General features: G+C 30.7%; 1 protein-coding gene across 2 annotated transcripts; it reads right to left on the bottom strand.

Annotated features, from left to right (window-relative positions):
- Window positions 1-9315: 9315 nt before the first annotated feature.
- Window positions 9316-23283, bottom strand: LOC109604508 (pyrokinin-1 receptor). 2 transcript variants are annotated; one of them, XM_049965781.1, is made up of 5 exons: window positions 22194-23283; window positions 21113-21318; window positions 13561-13606; window positions 13370-13490; window positions 10400-10519 (listed from the first exon to the last, which is right to left on the bottom strand). In XM_049965781.1, the coding sequence occupies exons 1-5, from the start codon at window positions 23167-23169 to the stop codon at window positions 10513-10515; spliced, it is 1356 nt and encodes a 451-aa protein (XP_049821738.1). In that variant the 5' UTR covers window positions 23170-23283; the 3' UTR covers window positions 10400-10512. The 2 variants fall into 2 exon arrangements, with proteins under 2 accessions (XP_049821737.1, XP_049821738.1); XM_049965780.1 differs by having other exon boundaries at window positions 9316-10519; window positions 13370-13606.
- Window positions 23284-23739: the final 456 nt, after the last annotated feature.

Here is a 23739-nt window from a genome sequence, read left to right as displayed (position 1 = left end):
TTTTGTAGAATTCGATTTATTATTCAATATAGTTGCCTTTGAGGGCGTCCTTTCAGATCCATACACTTATTCCAGCGATTTTTCAACTTTTTGTTCCTGTCCAAAAATTATAAAAAATTTTGGTCTGCGAAATACTCCTCCGCGTGCTGAATTTTTTATTGATGAGCCCTCTTTTGAAGATTAGGATGTGCTAATACTCCGATGGAGCTAAATCTTACGAATAAGGTGGATGGGAAAGCAATTGGAGCCTTAAATCGATGCTCTTGTGTGCTGCCGCATTGTCTTGCAAAAACAAAATTTTTGTTCGCTTCATGTGAGGCCGTTTCGCAGCGATTTCGGACTTCAATCGCTTCAATGATGCGCAGTAATACTCGCTGTTGATGGTTTTTCCTTTTTCGAGGTTATCCACGAAGAGTATGCCATGACAATCCCATTGGAGGGCCTGTCGCTACGGACTTCATAGGCAGTAAAGTTTTCGGCCACCATGAAACTCTCGAAACCAATATTTTACGGTGTAATCTGAAGGAGCAGTAGCCCCATAATATTTATCCAACTTTTCTTTTGATCCTTCGCCGTTTTGCCTCTCAAATAATAATGTTTTATAAGAGAACGAAATCATTATGCCAAACACATAGCCGAAAATCAGCAGTCAAAACAAAACTAAGGGCAGCATCGCGCTGAAATTTGACATGTCGGCCTAAATATGAATGGGCTATAAGGCTTCATAATCTTTTTTGCGATAGCAGCACATTTTGATGGTCAAGGTGGTTACTTTTCAATCCACCTGTTATTTCCAAAAATGATCTTTTCGAATAAATACTGGGCTTGATAAAGACAGATGAACCAAATTAATCAGAGTGTGTTCCGAGTTATCTGCTCCACTATTCACCTCAATCTGATTTTTTTAGTTCAACGTCAGCATATCACCCTTATTTATTCTTACTTTTTTCCTTCATCCTCCTCATCACTAAAAATCTTACAATACCCACTATCTTCAATGATTTTAGATACTTAATTTTTATTATTCCTTTTTACATAATCAGACACAACATTGCTAAAAAGAGTAGGTTGTGCATTTGGTATTCTATGATCGATGCAGTGACGTAGTTCTTAAACCTTAGCACTTTCATTCGTAAGTCCTACGCCACAAAGCAATTATTGGAAATACAATATAAATAAACGAATCTGTGCTAATATTTAAGTTAAAACTGACTAAAAGGTTATTTGTTAGTCGACTTATCCCATCCCTTCCTATTATTTTTAATATTATTATATTAAATCTAAGATATTTAAACATTATTTTTAAAAAAATTGATATAAAGTGGATTTTTGATTTTTTGACTTTACAAATTAGAGATAGCACTGGAAAAAATAAATCTAATGAATCTTTGTATGATTTTTTTGAATATTTGATTTTTATTATTCTAATTAGTATTTTAAAATAGTTATAATAATTAATACGACTTTCCACCAGCAAACTTGATTAATAATATACTGACAAGTTGCGATTAATTATAAAGCATCCTGTATATAATACAAAAACCTAATTATTAAAGTACAGTGGACAGACGAGAAAAATTAAATTATCTTGCAAAGAACGACAAAGTATTTGCGTTTGAAATTTTAAATAATAAAACGTAGCTTAACGTCGACATAAATTATGGGCATAATCAAATTTTTATAATACGGTAATCCGCATTAAATTAAAATGTGTCATTTTCAGAAGCGTGACTGATACTTATATCCTTTTAAGTAGACAATATTTCCTCGTAATATAAACATAATGCTAACCGAATTTGTGTCTCTTTCAGTGAGTAAAGGATAAAAGGGAATTAATTTATCCACATTTTAAAATAAAATTTTTCGCCGGCATAAAACTTGATATATTTAAATTACTCTGTCACCATCAAGAAATTTTAATCCCACTTTCTCGGATATAAAAATGGATATAAAATTCCATAACACGTAACTTCATTGCAGTACTTGTCACCTTCAGTATATTTTCAGTAATGTAATAAAAAGAAAACGACGTTTTACCCTCTTGAAAGTGTATTTTTACATCACTCTGGGGCCTCCAAAATTTCAAATTCCATTTCACAGTACACTCTGTTCTCCTCGATATGGCACTTTGGTCGGGGACCCCGCTATCAATAGTCGCATTGTAAACTGAGCACTTTGAGGTGTTGAATGTCCTCAATCCACTTTCAATAGTCTTCAGTAGGTGAATTATTTTATATTTACTAACGCTGAAAAATTGTGCCTTTGACGTAAAGTAATGCGACTTGAATTCGTAACGTCTTGCATTTCGATGGAAACATTCCCCGATGTTATTCGATATCATTTTATAACGTAGTTCTCGATGTGAAAATTCAAGCGTTTCTCACATCATCAATATAAAACAGGAATTGGAATTATTGATATTTTTCATGTTTTGGTAATTCGACAATAAAGTTTTTCTAACAGTTAAAGAGATGGTGGAACGTCTAGTAAATTTCTCTTTAAAAATTTGCAGGTGCACGAAAGATCAAACGAGCAACGAAAGCCAAAGGACCAATAAATATGTAAACAAATGTGAAGGCAATGGGCAAACACGTGTTGTTTCCATAATCTTAAAGATGTTAGATAGGAGTGCTTGTCAGGGGAGTCTCAAATCGATCACGGGATAATCCTTAAGGTCTCTGAGTTATATGTTTACAGTTTAGTCGAAAGGACAGCTGGGATTTAAAAGATTTCGTTTAATGGTCACTTGACAATTTGTTTGAAATTGGATTGGACCTGTGCGACCGCAAGTTAAAACCATCAACCAGCGTAAGTGTTATGAGGTTTCCAATCGGATCCCGTCAACAATATAAAAATTTATCCCGGTCTTGTAGCCAATCTTTGTTTCGGTCGTATGATTAGGTGAGTTCGATAGAAGTTTACAGAGTTATTTCGGCTGGTTATCCTTTTTATTGCGGGGATTCAAGTCATATTCAAGGAATTGATAGAAAAATGTCGGTTTACAACTACAAGGTGTTTATGATAAAATGGGGTACTAAAATCTTTTCAACAATTTCTTCTATAAAATTACATAATTTTTGTGTACGAAAGAGATTGCGTATGCTAAAAAATATACATATTAAAAAAATTTTTGTTTGCTGGCATAATTTATTCTCTTTTTGTCCTTTGTATTTTCAATTGTGATTTGTATAAAGAATAACAAAGAAAGTGACACTTAGAAATATGAAAGCGATTTGTGACAACCGGAAAATATGTATTCAAAGTAAAATAGAATATAAAAAACTTCAAAGCATCCGTGTCTACGCCACATGCAGGGGTAAATCGAGCCGGCCTGTCGAAAACTTGCTTATTTACTACCTTTCAAGTTTTACAAAACGTGTGGAGCTTTGCATGTGATGTAAAAATGAACCAATCAACGCCCTCTTTGAGGTAAAACGAAAACCGCGTCTACTTCAAAACGCTTTTGTATGTTTACAGTTTTCCTTTTTCATCGTATGCTCATGACATTTGATTTAATGCAAAACCATGAAATAACGAGACGCGGTTACGCGAACAAAAATTTTATAATAAATAGAGCTACTGCTTTGTGAATATGGAACATTTTATCCCTCAACTTTGTATGCATAAAATTGGAAAGCGTAGAACCATTAGAGCACTGAAATTTCCGATATTTTAAATAAGCCTTTGCAACTAGTTGACAAGAGTTATTGCCTCTTTGTAAACTTTGTTTGATCATCTCCTACAATATCAAACAACTAAATTGACTTCATTTTATTTTCACGTAATACCTGAATAACAGAATATTATTAATATTCCTGTATATCGGTGAACAATTGTTTTCAAAATGTGTTAATCATTTAATCAAATTTAGTTTTTTATAATACAGGGTGTTTCGCAACTTATACGAAAAATTTTAACCATATATTCACTGTTGCATAAGTAGTCGATTTATCATATTATTTTATATATATATATATATATATATATATATATATATATATATATATATATATATATATATATATATATATATACAAGATGTTTCACAACTTAGACACATACTGTTCTATTTTAAAAAAGATATGATAAATCGACTACTTATGCAACAGTGAGTATGTGGTTAATGTTTGACGGATAAGTTGCGAAACACCCTGTATAGAAGGTTAAAAAGAACGGTGTGCTAATATTGGATTAGGCGGGCCAAAACTTGCATTCAAATCAATAAGAACAACTTCGGACAGCTTTTATAAGTGGATTGAATTATTTTTTTATCTCGTGTTCTGTTGCTTTATTACAATTTTTTTTAAACGGATTTCTTATGTAACTGTATATGGTTAAAATTTTTCGGATAAGTTGTGAAACACCTTGTAGATTTTTATGAATGAAAATTAAATTAAAAACAAAATATTTCTAAAAATAGTTTATGTTCAAAGTTTATTTCTCTAAACCGATATTTTTTTCTGAATTTAATCTTAGCTATTATAAATACTGTTATTACTCCTTTGATTTCATTTGTTAGATATGTTAAAAATATATAAACAAATAAAATATAATTTATGTAAGATAAAACAAGGAGCTACCATATACATTACTTGTCAAACATGAACGTTTTGTATAATGCTGCTGTTTCGTGATTGAAAATAATGGAGATTTGTAAATAGTAAAAATATACGTATATTATTACAAAAATTTTATATGATAATATATAATTAATAATTCTTATGTGTATAAAAATATATGACAGTGAAAATAAAATCGTATTTATAAATATTAAAAATAAAAAATATAAACTGCACCAAACCTTCAAATGTTATTGTCATAAACTAAGAAAAGTGTTTCTTTTTTTAAATTTAATACAGTAATATTACTACCTAAATTTCAAACTTAAAAAAGCTTTATGATAGAGTTGACAGATTAGTCTGAAATGCTGGTTTCTTCGTCCTTTATAATAGGCAGCAGCGAATTGTGATCAATGATAATTGTTCAAATTTTAAATCGACTTCATCTGGAGTACCTCAAGGAAGTATTTTAGATCCCATATTGTTCTCAATATTCATATTTGATTTGCCATAAGCCCTTGAATACAGTGCATCTATATGCTGATGACATTGAACTGTACCTGACAAACTTGCTTCTATAGAGTCTCACGTAAATAAAATTAATCTGGATCTAGATGCAATTTATAATTTTTCAATTGACTATGGTCTTAAACTGAACCCTAACAACATAATTGCGATGAATATTTGTAATAAAGCAAGCAAATAGAAAGTAATTTTAAACTCACTTTAAATCAATCAGAAATAAATGGGGTTGAAAAAGTAAAAAATCTGGGAGTACAACTCCAATTTATCTTTTGAACATCATGTTAACCATGTTTATAAAACATATTTTTTTCAAATAAAAATACTCAATTACCCGCATATTGATTACTGCTCCAATGTTTATTATATTTATTAATAATTTAACTCAAGCTGAAAAGTCAAAATTGCAGAGGATTCAAAATGCAACACTTAGATATATGTGCAGCATATATGGAACATATGCAACCGTTTCGTATACAATTGGGATTATCCAAATTTTTTGATATCATATTACAACATATTCTATAAACATGCTTCTTGAATTTAATTTCTTACACGTTGAGTTAATTGAAAAAAAGAATGTTTAGTTTATGATTAATATTAATGAAGTATAAAAATAATATTGTTGAGTGACATACATCTAGAATCATTTAACAATTAAAATCAGTCGTCATGTTATTTAAAATTTGCTCACTGTTAAAATGTGAAAATAAAAATGTTATTTTAAACATTAAATATTATGTTATTAAGACTATAATATAATATTTCTTATCTTACTTAATTCAGCCACTTATTGTATAATACAGTAATAACTGATTTAATTTGATTCCATACATTTCAACTTATAATATATTTTAACAAAATAAAATTTACTATAATAAAGTTCTGTTTCTGTTTTCAAGATATTAATTACAAACATTTCTTAAATAATGTGAAATAGTCTTTTTATTTTTATGAGATAAAAAAATTTGCTATGAGCATGACTAATTTTCAATACGAGATAGAAACGGAATTACTAATTGATGTTCATCATATATAAAAATAAACGATAGAAAATTGAAATAGTTAATTATATAAAAAATCGCATGTAACATAAACCTGGATGGCGGCGGTAAATCGCACGGAGTGATCGTAGTCGTTGTCCGGATATGAAACCAGTTCAGTAGTTGGAAGAAAATCCGCCTATAAGCCGGGTTTATCTGCATTAGAAAGTGAATTATAACATAACGGAATTCTGGAATCTTGCGGAATCAGAAACGGCAACCAGACTGGCTTGACCACTAAACGGACCAGCTTTGCCCGCAAACCGCCACGGGATTGCGAGTGGATTAATTGCGGTCCTCGGGGACCGTTTACAACCGCCACGACAATAGACCAAGATATAAACTAGAGCAAAGGAATTACTGCGCTCTTTTCCAGTCGTCAACACCAATATTGGTCAAATCCCTGAATATACGACCGGGCACGCCATTAAATATTATTATACACTGAAATACAACTCTACTGTTTCGCCGGTATTAAATGTCAAAATAATTGCCACGCTTTTTGCGCCACTTCACAAAAGATTTATCTCGCAGTATCACATTATTAAATAACAATATTAAAAGTTCCGAGGCGTGAAAATTGTAACTAAAAAAAATGTAATAAACTACTTAAAGGACCTCTGCAATTTTAATAACTCCACTCTAATGCGAAACTTATTAAAATATCTGTCATTCGCAAGAACGTTCTGTTTAATGTCAGAGGAAAAAATTAAATGAATCGTCAGAAATCCGAATCGGAGTGGAAACTAACAAATGCGTTTAATTACGAGTGCAGATTTTTCATATCACAAAGTTTCAATTCATATTGCAGCCCGGAGCCGCCTACAAATCTCTGGGAGCTCTGCGGATGTCTCCGTCTAAGATAAATAACCTCTCAGTAATTGCGTACGGGTCTAAGCCATATTTCATACACGCCATGAGCCATAACTTAAGAGGCAATTACTATGAGTACGTCGTTTATCATTCGACTTTTCCAAACAAGGGTCGGTTTAGAGGTGAAATGCTTAGAAGTTGCTTGTTGATGTCCGTGATTAAGGGGATAAAGAAATCACATTTCCAATTTTAATTTATTGGACGGCTTACTTAGTAAGTCATTTTTTAATTTTTCCTCTTGCCATTTTTCTTAATGGTCGCAGTTTTCTGGATGCGAAGGGTGGTACGCAGTTTATTTTCATTTGTGAGAAATGAGAAAAAGACGCACTTGAAAACTTAATTACTGACTACCGAGATAAATAATGGCTGGAATCAAAATTAAAATTGTGAATAATAAATAATAATAATTAATAAGAAAAAAAAAAAATTTAAATTTAATTTTTTTGTTTTCCACTAGCTAGTCTAAAAACATTAAATTGAAATAATTTAAAATATATTCTCTTTTCATTGATTATGATATTGATAAATTATTTTTTTTATGATATGTAAAATTTTAAGGTATTTAGTTAATTATTTATTAATTAATTAAATTTGAAAAATTAAAATTAACTTTATGTTTATTGATTTTGATATTTACAAATTATTTTATTAATAATATTTTATGTATTTACATAATATGATATTAAATATATAAATATAAATAATATTAAATTAAATTAATATTAAAAAGGATAATATATCATATATTGCTTTACAAATTTAAACTTAACCTACTGCGACATCTCTTTGAAAGAACTGAAAGTAGGTAATATTATTTTAAAGGACTCTTCAGTTGATGTTCGATGTGCAGAGCCATCTTTATAATGATTCTGCAGATTCCTTCTACTTCTTATATTATTTTTAAAAAACGGTTTCTGTTATTTAAAAAGGAAAAAATTTGAGAATTAAAAGAGGTTTGATCTTGATAACAGATTTCCTTGTTTTAAATTCATTTATTCAAAATTTAGCTAAATATAAACTATACGTATATGTAATGTAAAAAATATATTTAATTTAATATATGGCTGTACACACAAATTTTTCTTCATTTGTTGTAAGGGCTCGATAGAATAAGATATTGAAAAATGTTTTAATTTCAATAACACCTTTTTAAGCTAAAAATATGAATTCTCATTTACGTTCACTAGTTAATTGTTATTTATATGTATGTATGTTTAATATTTTACTAATTAATTTATAATAATTTTTTAAAAATGTAATAGAAGAAAAATGTTCATAAAGAAAACTAAATGTGAATCTTCAATAAACATTCCATTATTTTAATTTACTCTTATCCATTGAAAAATGTGTAATCACGCCTCCCAACAATAATTATAATTGATCGTAATAAATTTTTTTTAATGGGAAATATAAAAGTGTGAACTCTTTATATTTTATACATAAAAAAGGTATTTTCTTCCAAAACAACGTCTGTTTATACTCGGCATTCACATTTCGTTTTTATCAAGTTTATATTTTCTCCAAGTTCTTGGGACGGTTTAAATGCTCTCTTAATCGTCTCCCAAGCATGTCCCAGATATGTTCGAAGGGGATACGGTACAATCGTATGTATCAATTCCAACGAAAGTAATATTTTTGGACAACATGAACAGTGTGTGGTCGAACATTATCATGCATTTGAATTTGGGCCAAAATAAGGGGCATCACAAATTAAGATTGTCATTATTTAATACAACTAACTAAGTTGCTACGTGCTGTTAACAATATGCCTGTGCCAGTTAAGGTTACATTGGGCAGTCGTAACCCAATTGACGTGCTCTTTAGCAATATTTTGCCAGAGTCTGCGATGAACCTCGAGAAGAAACATGGTTTGTAAATAATTTTCCCTAAGATGTTGTTGAATTGATTCAAAATTTATTCGAACTCCTTCATCGATTTAAAACAGCGACTCTAAACATTTACAAACCGTTTTCTTAAAGTTGAAAAACTCAAAAAGGATCTTGAAACAATACCTGTCTTGTTCCGGTTGTCTGGTAAGTAACCAGTCTCCAAGTATTATTATAACATTCGAGAGATTGAAGTATAAGACACTCTAAACTTCTTTAACTAACAACACAACTGCAGCACACTTATCATGAGTTAAATTTCTAGGTTGACATGTAGTAATAATTTAGTTTTAACGAAAGGATGGTTAATATATACAATTACAAATAATATTAGTATCATTATCTAATTTGATTAAAATATTATATACATTTTCACGAATTGAACATTTTATTTATAATTATTAAATTTATTCATAATAATAAAAACACTAAGGAGATTGGTAACATTTATTTATCAACAATTTACAACAAAAACTGCAGTCAGGTACATACACAAGAACAAATTATAATCATAAAAATGTATATGCTTATCTTTGAGGGTAACAAACATTTTATAAAAAATATAGTCCAGTAAGTTAATGAATACATTCGTAAATTTTATTTAGTCATTCTTAATTAAACGGACAATTTTGTTAGAATTTACATATAAAATTTCATGATTATATACTTTTGGAACATTTTAAATATATGTTCAATAAGCTATTTAAATTGACACAGTTTATGGCTTGTAATAAACACCCGGTAGTTAAACTATATTGTATAGAATAACACATTAACACACTTAGTACATTTTAGTCTTTTAGCTTATTTAGGGTTGAATATAAAATATAGTCGCAATTATTTCTCATTTATTTTGGCTTTGTCATGTAAATTACTTATGCGTTGTCCATTTGGCAATCTTACCGTTGCCATAAAAAAACTATAAAACTACCATAAAAGGGTCTAGAAAGCACAACTGAATGAATATCAAATTATACTAAACCTATGTTGGCCATAAAGAACATGGCGGATATTAGAAATAATGACAAAAATTGCTAAAATTATGCTTTAACGTAAAACACAATTCAATGGATACTTTTACGTGTTAATAAAGGTCAAGAAATAATGCCAATTAGCCTAAATGGAAGAATATTTGACTCAAATTGGGCTAATCGTGAACATTAAATTTCAAACGCTGCTTTTTACTACACAAAAGCTTTTTAATGGCAAATTTTGTTACAATCAAGTTTTCTCACGACTATATCTAACCCTCATCATCTTCCACTGTTATAGAATTGAATTTGCACAATGCTAAGTAATGCAAATGCAGGAAGATTGCATCGATTCAAATCCTATTGCCCCTGCAGTTCTCCAAATCGACGTTCAACTGCAGTTCCTGAAGTATTTTAACATCATCAGACTTGGAATGGCTGCCCAAACTCGATATGTCCGAGGAACTCAACGGGCATATATGAGTCGGTTGTAGACTGTGGATTTCAATAAAACTGCATTCTTTGTGATAATTTTTGGAATCCAGGACATCGAGCACAGGAATTTTGTTGTAATGGCTGTTCTCGCGCATCTTGTGTAAGTATACCTGACTGGTTTCGTTGCTTAGAGTTTCCAAGGCGTCCTGCAGGTTCTCATCCATTATAACCTAAAAAATAAAGGAAATATTCAGTAAATAACAATGTTATTTAATAGAGTAACGTGAATAGAGAAATAAACTAACAATTATAGTCGCATGTCAGGACTACATAATTAAATACCGCTCTAGTAATGTAAGGACTCACGTCAAGTTTGGAGTATAATTCTATAAGAACTGAACTAAGTTTCAAAGTTCATGTTCAATCACAAAGGATTTGTTTAATAATACAAATAAGCAGAACATTTAGTTAAGCTAATAACTGTCATGAATTGATTCGTAAGCATTTATAGGAACAAAGGATATTCATTTACATAAATACAAGACATTAATGTTCTTGTGTAAGGCAAAATCAAAAATTAATACGTTTCCATATCTCTAGTTGTTCGGGTTTATTGGTCGACGTTTGTTGAAATTATTTCCTGACGTTTCGCTAGCACGAAAGCCTTAACTTTTACATTAATACGTTTGTTTTTGGGATTCTATCTTTCACTTCTAGTATAATTGGAGTATTAGTGACTCATCAGCTGATCAGTTTAATTTTTTATGCATATAATAATATAAATAATTTACATTGTAAAACTGTAAGTACCCACAGGGTGTCCCCGAAAGAGACATCTCCTTACGTGTCTGTACAGGTCTTTCAGCGACAGATTGAATTTAAAACTTGTATCCAGTATTCAATCAAAAATAAATCGAATAACAATTTGTATTCGGATTCTTCACTGTGTACAATACAATAGCAAAAGATGCGAGTAAATTGACTTTTCCAATTTACCGTTACATCCTGTTTTTTTGTTTTTCGTTTGTGCAACAGTGTTTATTCATTAATCTCAACAAGATGTTTTTATTATTATTAACCTAACTTTATTAGATAGATTTTTATGTGATAAAAATATGTGACATTGATAATATCCATAATTAACGACCTGAAAATTTTATTTTTACAGGATCAAAAATAAAATTGCTAAACATTCTGTTTTATTTTTTGACTGTGCCACACAAATGTAGTTAAATCTCATTCATGATTTCTCAATTAATATAAAATGTGCAATATTTATGAATGAAATTAGTAAAAGGTACATTTTTTACTAATTTCATTAACTGTACTCAAGCTGAGACCCTTAATTTAAAGCAGATCGTTAAATACAAATAGCCGGCGTTTAATTGGGGTGGTTTTTAAAGAAACGATGTTTTGGGGTGTAAACTTTATTCAGCCCCATTTTGGTACCTTTTTTTAAGCTCCTCCAGCTATTGAGATTTTTCTTTAAATCAAGAAACAACGACTTAGATATAAAAGAAATTTAATCTCTTTTTAATTGACCCTGTTTTTATCTCTTAGTAACATATTGAGCATTTACAACATTTATCGATTTATGGATACAGTTTGTAATTTATTGCCTCGCCATTTTATGGCACTTTTAAATTTATGATACGAACGACTGCATAAGTAACCGGAGAATAAAGATCCGACAAAGTAATAAAAATTGTTCTTGAGCTTTCCGAGATTAATTATGACTCGAAGATAAAATGTTAATGGCCGTAAACGATCATGTGCGACATTGATCTCTTGCCAATTTTCGATAATACACCGAACGGAAATCTATTTCTATTGTTTTTGCTGTGAATATCTAAAGTTAGAAATGATTAAATATATAACTTAATTAAATAAATTTACTTCTTTCTGTTATTAATTTTATGAAAGACAATTATTTATTTAATTCCTTTGTAATTTAGGTTATAATTAGCTCGTATATAATTTCGAATTTGCTTTCCAGAACCAATTAAATAGATTAATTTAGAAATCTAAAACAATGATATAGGTATTGAAATCACAGCTTCAAATGTTAGTTGAATAGTATCGAATTCCAAATCTACGCCAATTCAATGCAGCATTTCAAACAAAAGTACACCACAGGCTTCCCTATTCAAACGATATGCCTCGTATTGTTTACTGACTCGGAAAATGTTTTAAATCTATAGAAATGTTAACGCCACTTTGTTTAGTTGTTTTGAAGATATGGCGCAGCGGGATAATTCATAAATAAAACCTGGAATCAGTATAAAATCATATACATTTTCGTAGACTTTTTCGTTTTATGTTAGTGTTACTGAATGCTGAGTTTTAACCATTTTGCAACTCCCTTTATTTAACAAAAGGTACCAGCTTAATATTAGTAATAATACGGTGAAAGTTTAACCATTCAATAATTTGTTTAACGACCTTTTTGCTGCTAAATTTGTCAGAGACTTTAATTAACTTTTAATATATTCGAGGAATATATTACGATCGTTAAAATATGTATTAAAACAAGAAAACTAAATTCTATATTAAATTAGCTAAACCCAACGAGCTCGTCAACAATTTCAGTCTAATACCACGGATTTATAATAGACGCAAAATTCCCAAATTAATTAAAACTGTGAGATACTCTAGGTTCCTGTAAATTTAAAACGTTAATAATGTTAATATCAATATTTCTTTCATTTTTTTCTTAAGCCCCTTAGTTGATATATAAATAGCAAAAATAATTAGTTTTCCTATGTAAATTAAAATTGAACAGCGAAGTTGTTCAAAATATTTAAATATTCCTAATTGCCGGAACAAATTAAAACTCAATTTCAAACTCGAGAATTTAAAATTGAAATCACGTGCATGACTAACCACGATTTGGCAAGTGAGCACATACACACATAACTTTGTATAAATAAACCCTTGTCCCTATATATAAAATGAACCCTACCTAACTTTATGTAAAATTGGATTACACATTTAATTTATTTGATCCCCAGCCAAATATACATTATTAATGTAAAGAGGGATATCTTAATATGAAGAAAAAATTGGCTATTAAAGGTTACCTGCTTTGAACGCCTCGTCGGAACTTCAAGCTTCTTCCTTCTGAAGGAAACAACCAGTGGCCGTCGAGAGTCGTGCAAACGTGCCATTTCAGCATCGAGGTACCGTAGCGTGCTCTGGTGGCTGTAAGAATCTGTGATGCTATGACTGTTAACTTGCGAAGACCGAGTTGATAAAGTCGAGTAACACCTACCTCCAGGAAAGCGGTGTCCTTTTCTGCCGCAGTTCTTATACGTATTCTGAAATATAAAGACATAACACGTTACAATCGTCTTATTCTTTCGTACTTTCATACTTTTTCGAATGTTTGTCTAAACACACAGTTCAACTAATGAATGACAACGTTTCCCTTTAAAACTTGAGGTGGAAAGTTATATTGCAGTTGGAAAACTAGACGTCGGCTTTTAAGCTTTGCTCGGAACGGTAACTCTGGTTGATGGATGCAATCATAATGGTTTGATATTTTTAGAGCGAAAAGTGAATATTGTGATAATGGCATCCAACGCTTTTGGAGAATATTACCCTTGTAAACACACTTCAAACTTTCAGCGGGTTAACTTTAAATCTTATTAATAAAAAATACTGAATAATTAACAAAAATTTAATAATACGACTAAAACTTTAATTAAAATGTTATTTGGAATTAAACCCTATATTATTGAAAAAATATTAGGTTGATGTAAAAATAATACTGGTTTATAACTATTAACTTTAAAAGACCATAACTTTTTTTATAATAAACATTATTAATCGAAATAAAAACCATTTGAATCAACACATTTTTGCCAACAAGAAATAAGCTTATTTATGCTTGTCGCCTAGAAATCCGGATGACTGGAGGCGATGAAGTCAGTGAAGGCGTCTTTGACATCCTCTTGGTTTTTAAAGCATTCCTCATCTAGAAAGTTGTCGAGTATGGCTATGACTATATATAATTAAAAAATTTATTTACAAATCATACATAGAAGAAAACAATATAAAAATCGTGATTATTTTTGCATCAACTTAATAAGTAGGACATTAGTTTATAAAAATTCTTATTGCTGTCATAATTTTTAAATTACAAATAACAAACATCAAATAATAAGCTAATCAAATAGATGTTTGATAAACTCGTTGATATTCACGTTGTAAATTTGAATTTTCCCAATTTTATTTTGTAATACCTAAATTTGAAATATCAACAAATAAAATATTTTCCTTATAAGCTGTTTGAAGATGTTGAGTGCAAAATTATTTTATTAGTCCTTTTATACACTTGTTTACATGGTATCATTCTGAAAATTGTTGTGGCGGGACGACAGTCAAATGGAATTCTTATTTACAATGAAAAAAATACAAGTCGTTATATTGATTCTTATGGTAAACAGTAATATTAAATCAATTGTACGCTTTCAGTCGAAAATTGAAGACTAAATATACGTTTTGATAGTGTTGTACCTCATGTCAAAAGTTAATTAAAAACTGTTATATTCATGTAACATGTCCCCAGTTGAATATAATACATTAAAATTAACAAGTCAAACACTGTTTATGTAGCAGTTCCAGGATTTTCACTGCAAGTATTCTCTTGTACTTGCCAACTTTGATACACACATTTCATCTGTTTATCAACCGAACGGTGGAAGTTTTAACTGAAGTAATCTTAATAGTCTGTTTAATGGTCGAAAGAAACTTTTACGTGGGAGTAAATTATAACTACATTTCTGTTGAATTGCATAGACCAAAATGATTATGCAAATTAGCTCCATCAAACGCTCATGTTCACACCGGTAGTTTGCATGGTAATAATTGTGCTTCGAGCTGGAGTATGCAAGAATAAGTAAATTATTTCTTAGAGGAATTTAATAAATTTCTTGTATGCACGCAACAAATTGATGTTTTCCGTACTCGAGTAAACGTCTAGGGAGTTTTATCTAACGCGTTGTTTAATTTATTAAATTAACAGAGTATTCGTGTCAAAATCACAATTTTAGAATACAAATCAAATACGAAGTTGTAATCAGATTTTAGTCACGTTTTCTCTGTTAGATATCAGTGTAGTGGTGTAATGTAAATTAAATAAATAAAGCGTTATTACCAATATCTAATTAGATATTTAATTATAGCTTGTAAATTTATGAAAATATATGTATAATTATACGTTAAGCGATTACTTATAGGTACATGAACAGTTTTGTTGTTTCTAGCCGAAGGAAATTTTCATAACTATATTGTGACATTATTTTTAACTGTAATAAACGAAATATTTTTTAATCTGCCTTGCAACCAGTACAATTTCATTCAAAAACATTCAAGTATCAAATGAAATGGATAAAGGTGGTCAAATAGATCTTATTTATACAGATATCCTGAAAGCAGGTTTGATCAATATATAATTAATAATAATAGCAAGTTAGATTCTCTTGGATATAAGAGTTACAATGATTTTAAGCCGAAATTCTACTTGACATCTTTTGGGGCGCCACAGGGTCCAATCTCGGACTTCTTCTTTTTTTATATTCGTTAATGATAAATCATTGTCCATTTTTTTAAATAATCTATTGCTTACTAATGATTTCAAAATATTTCGTTTTGTAAACTCTGTTTCAGGCTAAGATAATTTAAATGGTAAATTGATACTGTGTGAAAGGTGTACAAGAAATAATTTAAATATTAATAAAAATGTAATTGTTCTTGAATACCGGAATCAAATGCATTGTGTATACCATGTGTATTTTCTTTAACGCAACTATATTTGGGAGTTCTGTTTGAGGATAAACTAATTTCTAATGGACATATTATGAATATAGAAATACAATAATAATAAGTATTTCTGTATATAAGTCTCTTAAATTCATTTTGAGAAATAGTCTAGTTTTTGAATTTAAATTTCCATTAGCTGTCATATTTCTCGATAATGGCCGATAATTATCTGGTATGCGAATGCGAATTACTCTTCTTTGTTGTCATTATTTCACCTTTTTGTTAAGGTAATAATACGGTCAAGAAGAGTAATAAATTATTGATATGAAAATTTATATTTACTATATTTCTTGTTAAAATTATATATTGTAATAATACCTGTATCTGTTCTATTTGTAACATGTCGAGATTTCTCTTTAGTTTTGAATCTTTGAGATCTTTTTAATATAATGTGTCAAATTTACACGTGTACTTCTTGTTTTTTTAGAAAAAATATGATTATTTTATAATATTTATTCTGTTTATTATGGCATCGCAATTTTAGTTGACTATTTTAAAATTATCATGCGAGTATTGTTGTTCAGAATTATATTCTTTCTTGTGTTTGTTTTTCCGTCCGTTGAATGTCTTACTTATTTATTATATAAGTATTTATTTATATACTTCTTTATATTGTTTATATAACATTGTGACTAAGACTCTGAGGGATTGTTGTTAATTGTTGTTTGTTGTTGACCTCCCTTTTGATGTTCTTCAAAATGAGATCAGGAGGGAATTGGCTTCAGTATATGATAGTATTTATATGGCGACAAACAATAATAATTATTATAGCAAGACATGATATTATTACATTTATCGATATTTCATTTATTTTCGGTTTTTATAATTATTTTCATATGACACACAACGAGGGTCTCTCGTTAGAATAATCATCATGGCCATTTCATAGTCCTTTTGTAAATTTTTCCGGTACCCCAGATGGTACAATTACGTTACTTTATAACACTTTATCCGATCCAATCTGGGTTGTTGTTCTTCAATTTCAAACTCACATTACAAAACTTTTGGAAAAGATTCAGTGGAGGCATCGTTATATATTTTTTTTATTCCTATCATACACGAAGTGAATCACACTGTTTTTGAAGATGATATTGAACAAGTGTCTCCATTTTCAATACACTGAGCTACCCGATTATTGTTCCGTTGAACTCTCGTGAATATTGTTATTCAGGAGAGGTAGGGTCCGAGAGTTATCTCTGTTCCAGGGGCACAGGTTTAAAATGTCGTTTTTCTGTTAAGAGCCAGCACATAAACACCAGCCAGTACATATGACGAACCCAAAGCGCTGTTTTGTTGGTAAAACACCCCGCTCAAAACGTCAAATTTACGTGGTGATTTCAATATTATTGACAAATAATGGGAAAATCGACCGAAGAAGTTTGAAGAAGACGAATTACAAGCATTATTGAATGAAGACGATATACAAACACAATAAATGATGGCGTAGCAGTTGAATGTCACCCGGTAAGCCATTGCCAACTGTCTGAAAGCCATGAGAAAAATTCAAAATGTTGGATTTCACACGAACTAAAGGACCGATTGATGAAAAAGCAAAATACTGTGTGTGAAATACTTTTACATTGCAACGAAGGAGACTATAACTTTTCAATTTGAACTACGCATGGATCCAAAAAGGGCCAGAGTAGGTTCAACATCACAGTAAAGTTATTCTGCAGTATAACAACGTTCCTGTACATTCAGTCAAACTGGCTAATGTTACGGTTACTTTACTTGATTAGGAACTGGCACCTTTTGATTATCACCTCTTCTCATTGTTGAGACACGTCCTGGAAGAGTATTAACTTTTGAGTATGTACGAAAATAGCTCAGTGGAAAATAAATGGAATGGTACCGCCTATACTTTGAACAAAAAATCTTTGGCCATTCTTCATAAGTAATTGCGTTCTTTTCATAAAGAAAGCAACATTTTAAACTTCTGCATCTTGTATATGATAAATCTTTATTTACCATATCCCTATAACCCTATAAAAAATCGCAGGAGGCGAATCGTCTCTTAAGGAGATAAGACGATAAGGAAAATATTCTCTCAAAAGATTCATTGATGCTCGTGAAGTGTGGCTCCATTACTGGAACTATATGTCACCAAGGTCCAGTTCATCAAGTATTGAGATGAAAATAAACCTTCGTCCAATGCATGATACGGGAATGCAATGAATAAGACACTCCACATCCCTCATCTAACAACTTCTTGTCGCTTGACGCTAAAAACAAATTAACAAGTTTCTGTGTCGTACTCTATACTTCATACGAACCCAATCAGGTCAACTTGTATTAAACTCACCTTTTTTCAACAATATGTAACTATTTTCGGTGTATAATTATTTATTAATATGGTTTGACCATATAAGTAATACAAGTTTTAGGCTAACAAGTAATTTATATGTTAGTGACTAAATTATTTTGATGTACAGAATTATAAATATCCTAACTAAGCAAATAAAATTACATAAATATCGACATTTCATACTGACATTTGTATTTGTTTGCATTTGATTATCTGTATTAATAATATTTATAGATTATTAATCTATATTTGCTTCGACTCTTGAAATATTTGTAATGAAATTGTTGAATTGCCAATATTATCATTTTTATACAAAACATTTTAGAAACAATATTTCGACATTTTATATTTAATATTGTATAAAACAAAGATGAACAATTTATTAGAAACTAAACTAACTAAACAAACGATTATACTGATATCGTCCAATAAATGGCTTAGTAATACCATCATAGCTTATCGTCGAAAACTTCCTTTTTTATTAAACGCTTGTTTTTACGTTGGTCTCGTAGAATACTAATCGTTTTCCAAAGTATAAAACTTTGTTGTTTGAAGATTTCCAATAAAGAACATTGATGTAAAATTGAATTGGTTAATTTCCCATCTTTTTCGATTATCCAGTTTTCAACAATGTACTTTCAACTCTCTCAAGCAGTCTTTCAGTGTTTGTGTGAAAACTTAATTGGGGTTAATGCAAGAATATTCCAAAAATGTAAAACTATAGACCGGTATAATTTTGTTCGTGGGAAATATTTTCTTTGAAACAACATGAATATTTTATGATCCAGAATACGATTTATGGCCTATATATAAAAATATATATATATATACTTCTATTGTGTCAACAAATTTTTTAAAATATATTATTTGGCTAAGCTTATTAGCTTCCGGACTGAATCGTTTCCATAACTACAAACGTTAATAAACATGCAAATTGCCTTTTAACTAAACTATATATATATAATATGTATTTCTTTTCAATACTTTGCATAGATTTCATATAAATATCGATTTTCATCCTCGTTTTATATGTGGAAAGTCTACAAACAAGTTTTCTATAACAAGAAGAACTCGGGTTTTGAACATTGTTTTCCAAAAGAGAACAGTTCATTGCTTAAGATAAGCAAAGACGTAAATATTGATTCGTTTGTGTTATTATTAAAGTACCGTGGTTTTCAGGAAATGGGAAACCTGTCACATTTAAATTACTTCGGTTAAAATTTGTGATTCTTTCTATTAAAGTAAAGTATATTATAAAATTTTACATTCAGACGTAACGATTCGTATTTTGTTCCAGATGTGTATTTTATGTGGCATATAAATTAAATTAGAACTTTATGTTGTAAATCACGAAAGCAACCAGTTATTTTGAAATAACGGATTTTTAATCAACTACTCGTTCATCAAAAAAATACGTGTTTGAAGTATATTTTTAATATGCATTAATTTAGTAATCATATTTCTTGCCATGTATGTTCAAAGGATATTTGTTAGAATATTGAGCTTTTGCCTCACTAATTGGGAACAGTCTCAATCAACCCATTAAATTGCAAGTTGCCTTTTATACGATATAATTAAATTGCTAGGTCTAGGTAAAAATAGTTGCAAGCAAATCCATTTACTTCCTTAGTTTCTACAAAATTGTAATCACTAAAGGTATAAATTTTCTTTGAATAACGACAATACTAGATCTTACAGTAAAATAGCTGAAATAAAATTCATTGCCTAAAGATAATCGATTCAATGTTGCTAAAACTAATTTGTGGGCCACCAAGACTATCTGGATTAACCCTTATCAAAACTCATTCAACCGACTTTTCCTTTTTCTGGCATTGGTTTCTAAATACATAAAGGTAAAAGGGTGTTTAAATCAGGAAATGGGATTTAGCCATAATTACGATTGAATCAATTAAAAGGGAAACTAAAAACCTCAAATGACCCACTTTTGTATAAAATAAATGGATTTATAAATATAAATAAGTATATTTTTTTAACAAATTATTTATAATTAGACAAAATATTTTTCTAAAAAGAAACTAATGTAACTGATCCCCACAGATGTAGAATGTTCAAAGTTCTCTTAAAAGTATTGAAGGTACTTTACGATACTCAAGTAATATGATAAAACACCTTAAACTAACGCAATAAATACGTATATCATGTTTTATATCTACGAGTGAGCAGAAATACATATTCCACGTCAATATAAGAAAATTTCCGATAACTTGTCCGTCCGATCCACGTTTCGAGCACAAACCAGAAACGTCAAATTAAACGTATTATTTATTTCGACCTTTCCATTTCTTTTGTGGCTTCCGCACGTGTTGCACTTGAATTAATTAATAAAAATTGTTTTCCATAAAATTTTAATCCAACGTCTCAGTAGTCACCATATTTCATTTTGGATGTAAATAGTTTTTGTTTTTATTACTAAATTTATTGTGACAGGGAATAAACCTTTTAGGGTTAGTAATAGGTTAGTTTTATTAGGGTTACTGGAGAATCCAATACCACTAAAAGTTTTAGAAATAAATGAGCCTAAGGAGCACACAACTTCCCTCTTATAGACGTCTTCATTACAACTTTAAATTAACGTTTATTTTTCTCATGTATCAATACACATTATATTCGGATTTATTTGTAAATATAGGTCAATAAAAAGCCAAATTGAGATATATTTGTCCTGATAGCTTACCTTAAAAGCTTCCCTAAACTTGTGCGACATGATGTGATAGAGCAAAGGATTGACGGTCGTGGATAAATAATAGAACACGCCACTGATGTAGGTCAGAATTTGGAATGCCCGTATCATTTGGGCAGAGGTGTGCTGACCATAGATCGCCAGTAATCGCTGAGCATGGAACGGCGCCCAGCAAATGAAAAAGGCCACCACCACGGCGACTGGAACAAATATTAAAAATAATTATAGTGGAGTTTTTTGGTATCGCCTAGTCCGGTTTAATTGAAATCTATTATTTTACTGCGTTTTTGCAACATGTGCAGGTGCTATATGCTGTCATTTTCGTTTAATTTTATACAACTACTGGAAAATTTTCGACTGCAGTTAATCAGAAAAGTTTAGTGATAAAGATAGTACAATAACTAGTTTTCAAAGTTTTTTTACAATAAAATATCAGGAACTGCATTTGTACACAACAATATTTTATCGAAAAACTTTGTATATTGCAGTCATTTTCAGTTTTAGGAAGTTAAACATTTTAGTAAAAAAGGAAGAATGCAAAAATTATTTTATATATTGTAGGAACAATTTTAAAAATAAATATTTTATTGGACTAACTAAAATATGATAAATTTTGAATAATATTGTAATAAAATAAATTCTTTAGTTGTAAAACATTTGTTCAGTTCTAAAAATATCAAGAAACTTTGTGGTACATAAAAATAATTATATCTAAAACTTTTATAGTGCAGAAAACTTATAAATCGAAGAGCATATACAATATATCTTTGAGATTCCGATTTTATGGAACTTTATTTTTGAACCTGTCCTGAAGTTTTACGACGTTTTACCAAACAGCTGATTTGACTAGATAAATAACAGTCGGAAATTTCCGACGGTTTAAACGTACAATAAAACCCACGTGTTTTAGGGTGTGCAATTCTCAGTGATTTATTCTTATATTCAAATTTTTATGGGCTTGGACCAGAAAGGAAAAGTCCTAATTCAACATTTTTTCAGATGTCATAATTAATTCTGCCATTGAATTATGGACAAAGCAATGTCGAAAAAGGGAAACCGAAGGGTTGATACTCACTCAACATTTTAACGACGTGTTTTGTGGCCTGTGCGTTTTTCGCAAAGTTCTTCCTTCCCTCCTCTTCTTGCACCTTGCTCTGTAACTTTTCCCCATCGCCGTTCAACGCGACAGCAGCCTGCGCCATCGGATTCGAACAACTCGTTACCGGCTTATAAACACGATGTTTCAATTTAACACTGTTCCCTCTGGAGGGTCCTACCGTTGATCGATGTAACTGCAGGCCGATCAGAATGTAGAGCACCGTGATGAGCGACATTGGTGCGATGAAAAAAACGAACGTGGATATTTCGAAGGCATGCGGCATCACAACCCGTTTCACCGTGCAAATGCACTGTTCATCACTGAAATTCCCGTCTGCCAATTGTGCACAAACGACACCGAAAGCCATAGCCAGCGGCACGGCCAGACACATTGCCAATATCCAAATGGCGATTATGAATTTGATGGCACGATTCAGCTTCGACAACGTGTGCGACAGGAACGGATGGCATATGGCCACGTAACGTTCCATCGTGAAGGCCGTTATAGTCAGGACCGTGGCGTTCGCGGACGTTTCGGCCGCGAAGCCTTGCAGGACGCAGAACGCCTCGCCGAATATGTACGGGTACTTGGACCAGATGGCGTAAATTTCGGGCGGCAGTCCCGAAATTAACAGCAGTAAATCCGAAATGGCCAAGCTGAACAAGTAGTAGTTCGTGGCAGTGTGCATGGACTTGTTCCTGGCTATGACAATGCATGTGCTGATGTTTCCCAGTACGCCACTCACGAATGTCAACACGTAGATTAAGCTGATGGGTATGACTATGTACAGAGGGTCGCGTTTCGGACCCCAGTCCGATTCGTTGTACGCGACATTCCCGTTCGTCGCGTAGTGGAACGAGATGTTCAACGCGGTTTCGTTGATGTCGAACTGGTAGATTGCATTGGTGACCTCGTGATTTTGCCGAATGTGATCGGGGTAAATATTTTTCATGGTTTATTGTCGGTTTTCCATGGTTGGGTGGTTGGAGACGGTTACATTTTTACAGCCCACTGGCGTCTTCAAGTCGTATTGAAAGAATAAAGTCTTAGTTTTTGATATTTCTCCATCTAAAACAATAAATTTATATATACTACATTATATATACCCGCTGATTAAATTATAATTACTGTTTCATAAAAGAGAGGATAAATCTACTGTAATCAATTATTTAAATTTATTCGTGCAATTTAAATAGCTAATGTGCATTTGATACCATTATATTGAATTAATGGAACAAATGTAGCTCTATAATAACATTGCATTAACTAAATATACATTTTTAATACTGTTAAACTATAAAACAATACTCATTTGAAACAATAATCTACATTACGTTCTTTTACGATCGAAACAAGTACGGTGATTTTAATGAAAGGTTCATTTAATTTTATTCATAAAAAAATCTGAAGGCCGTATGTGTGGTATCAAACTTTTATAGTTTAAATTAGATGCACGGACTTTGAGGGTAAGTGGTTTAAACAGGATATGGTGTACTGAGCAAGAAATTTCCTTTATATAAAC

Source organism: Aethina tumida, chromosome 3 (genome assembly GCF_024364675.1).
Source record: "Aethina tumida isolate Nest 87 chromosome 3, icAetTumi1.1, whole genome shotgun sequence".
Classification (NCBI taxonomy): domain Eukaryota; kingdom Metazoa; phylum Arthropoda; class Insecta; order Coleoptera; family Nitidulidae; genus Aethina; species Aethina tumida.
The sequence above is the reverse complement of the archived record's forward strand: the minus strand, read 5'-3'. Positions and strand labels throughout refer to the sequence as shown.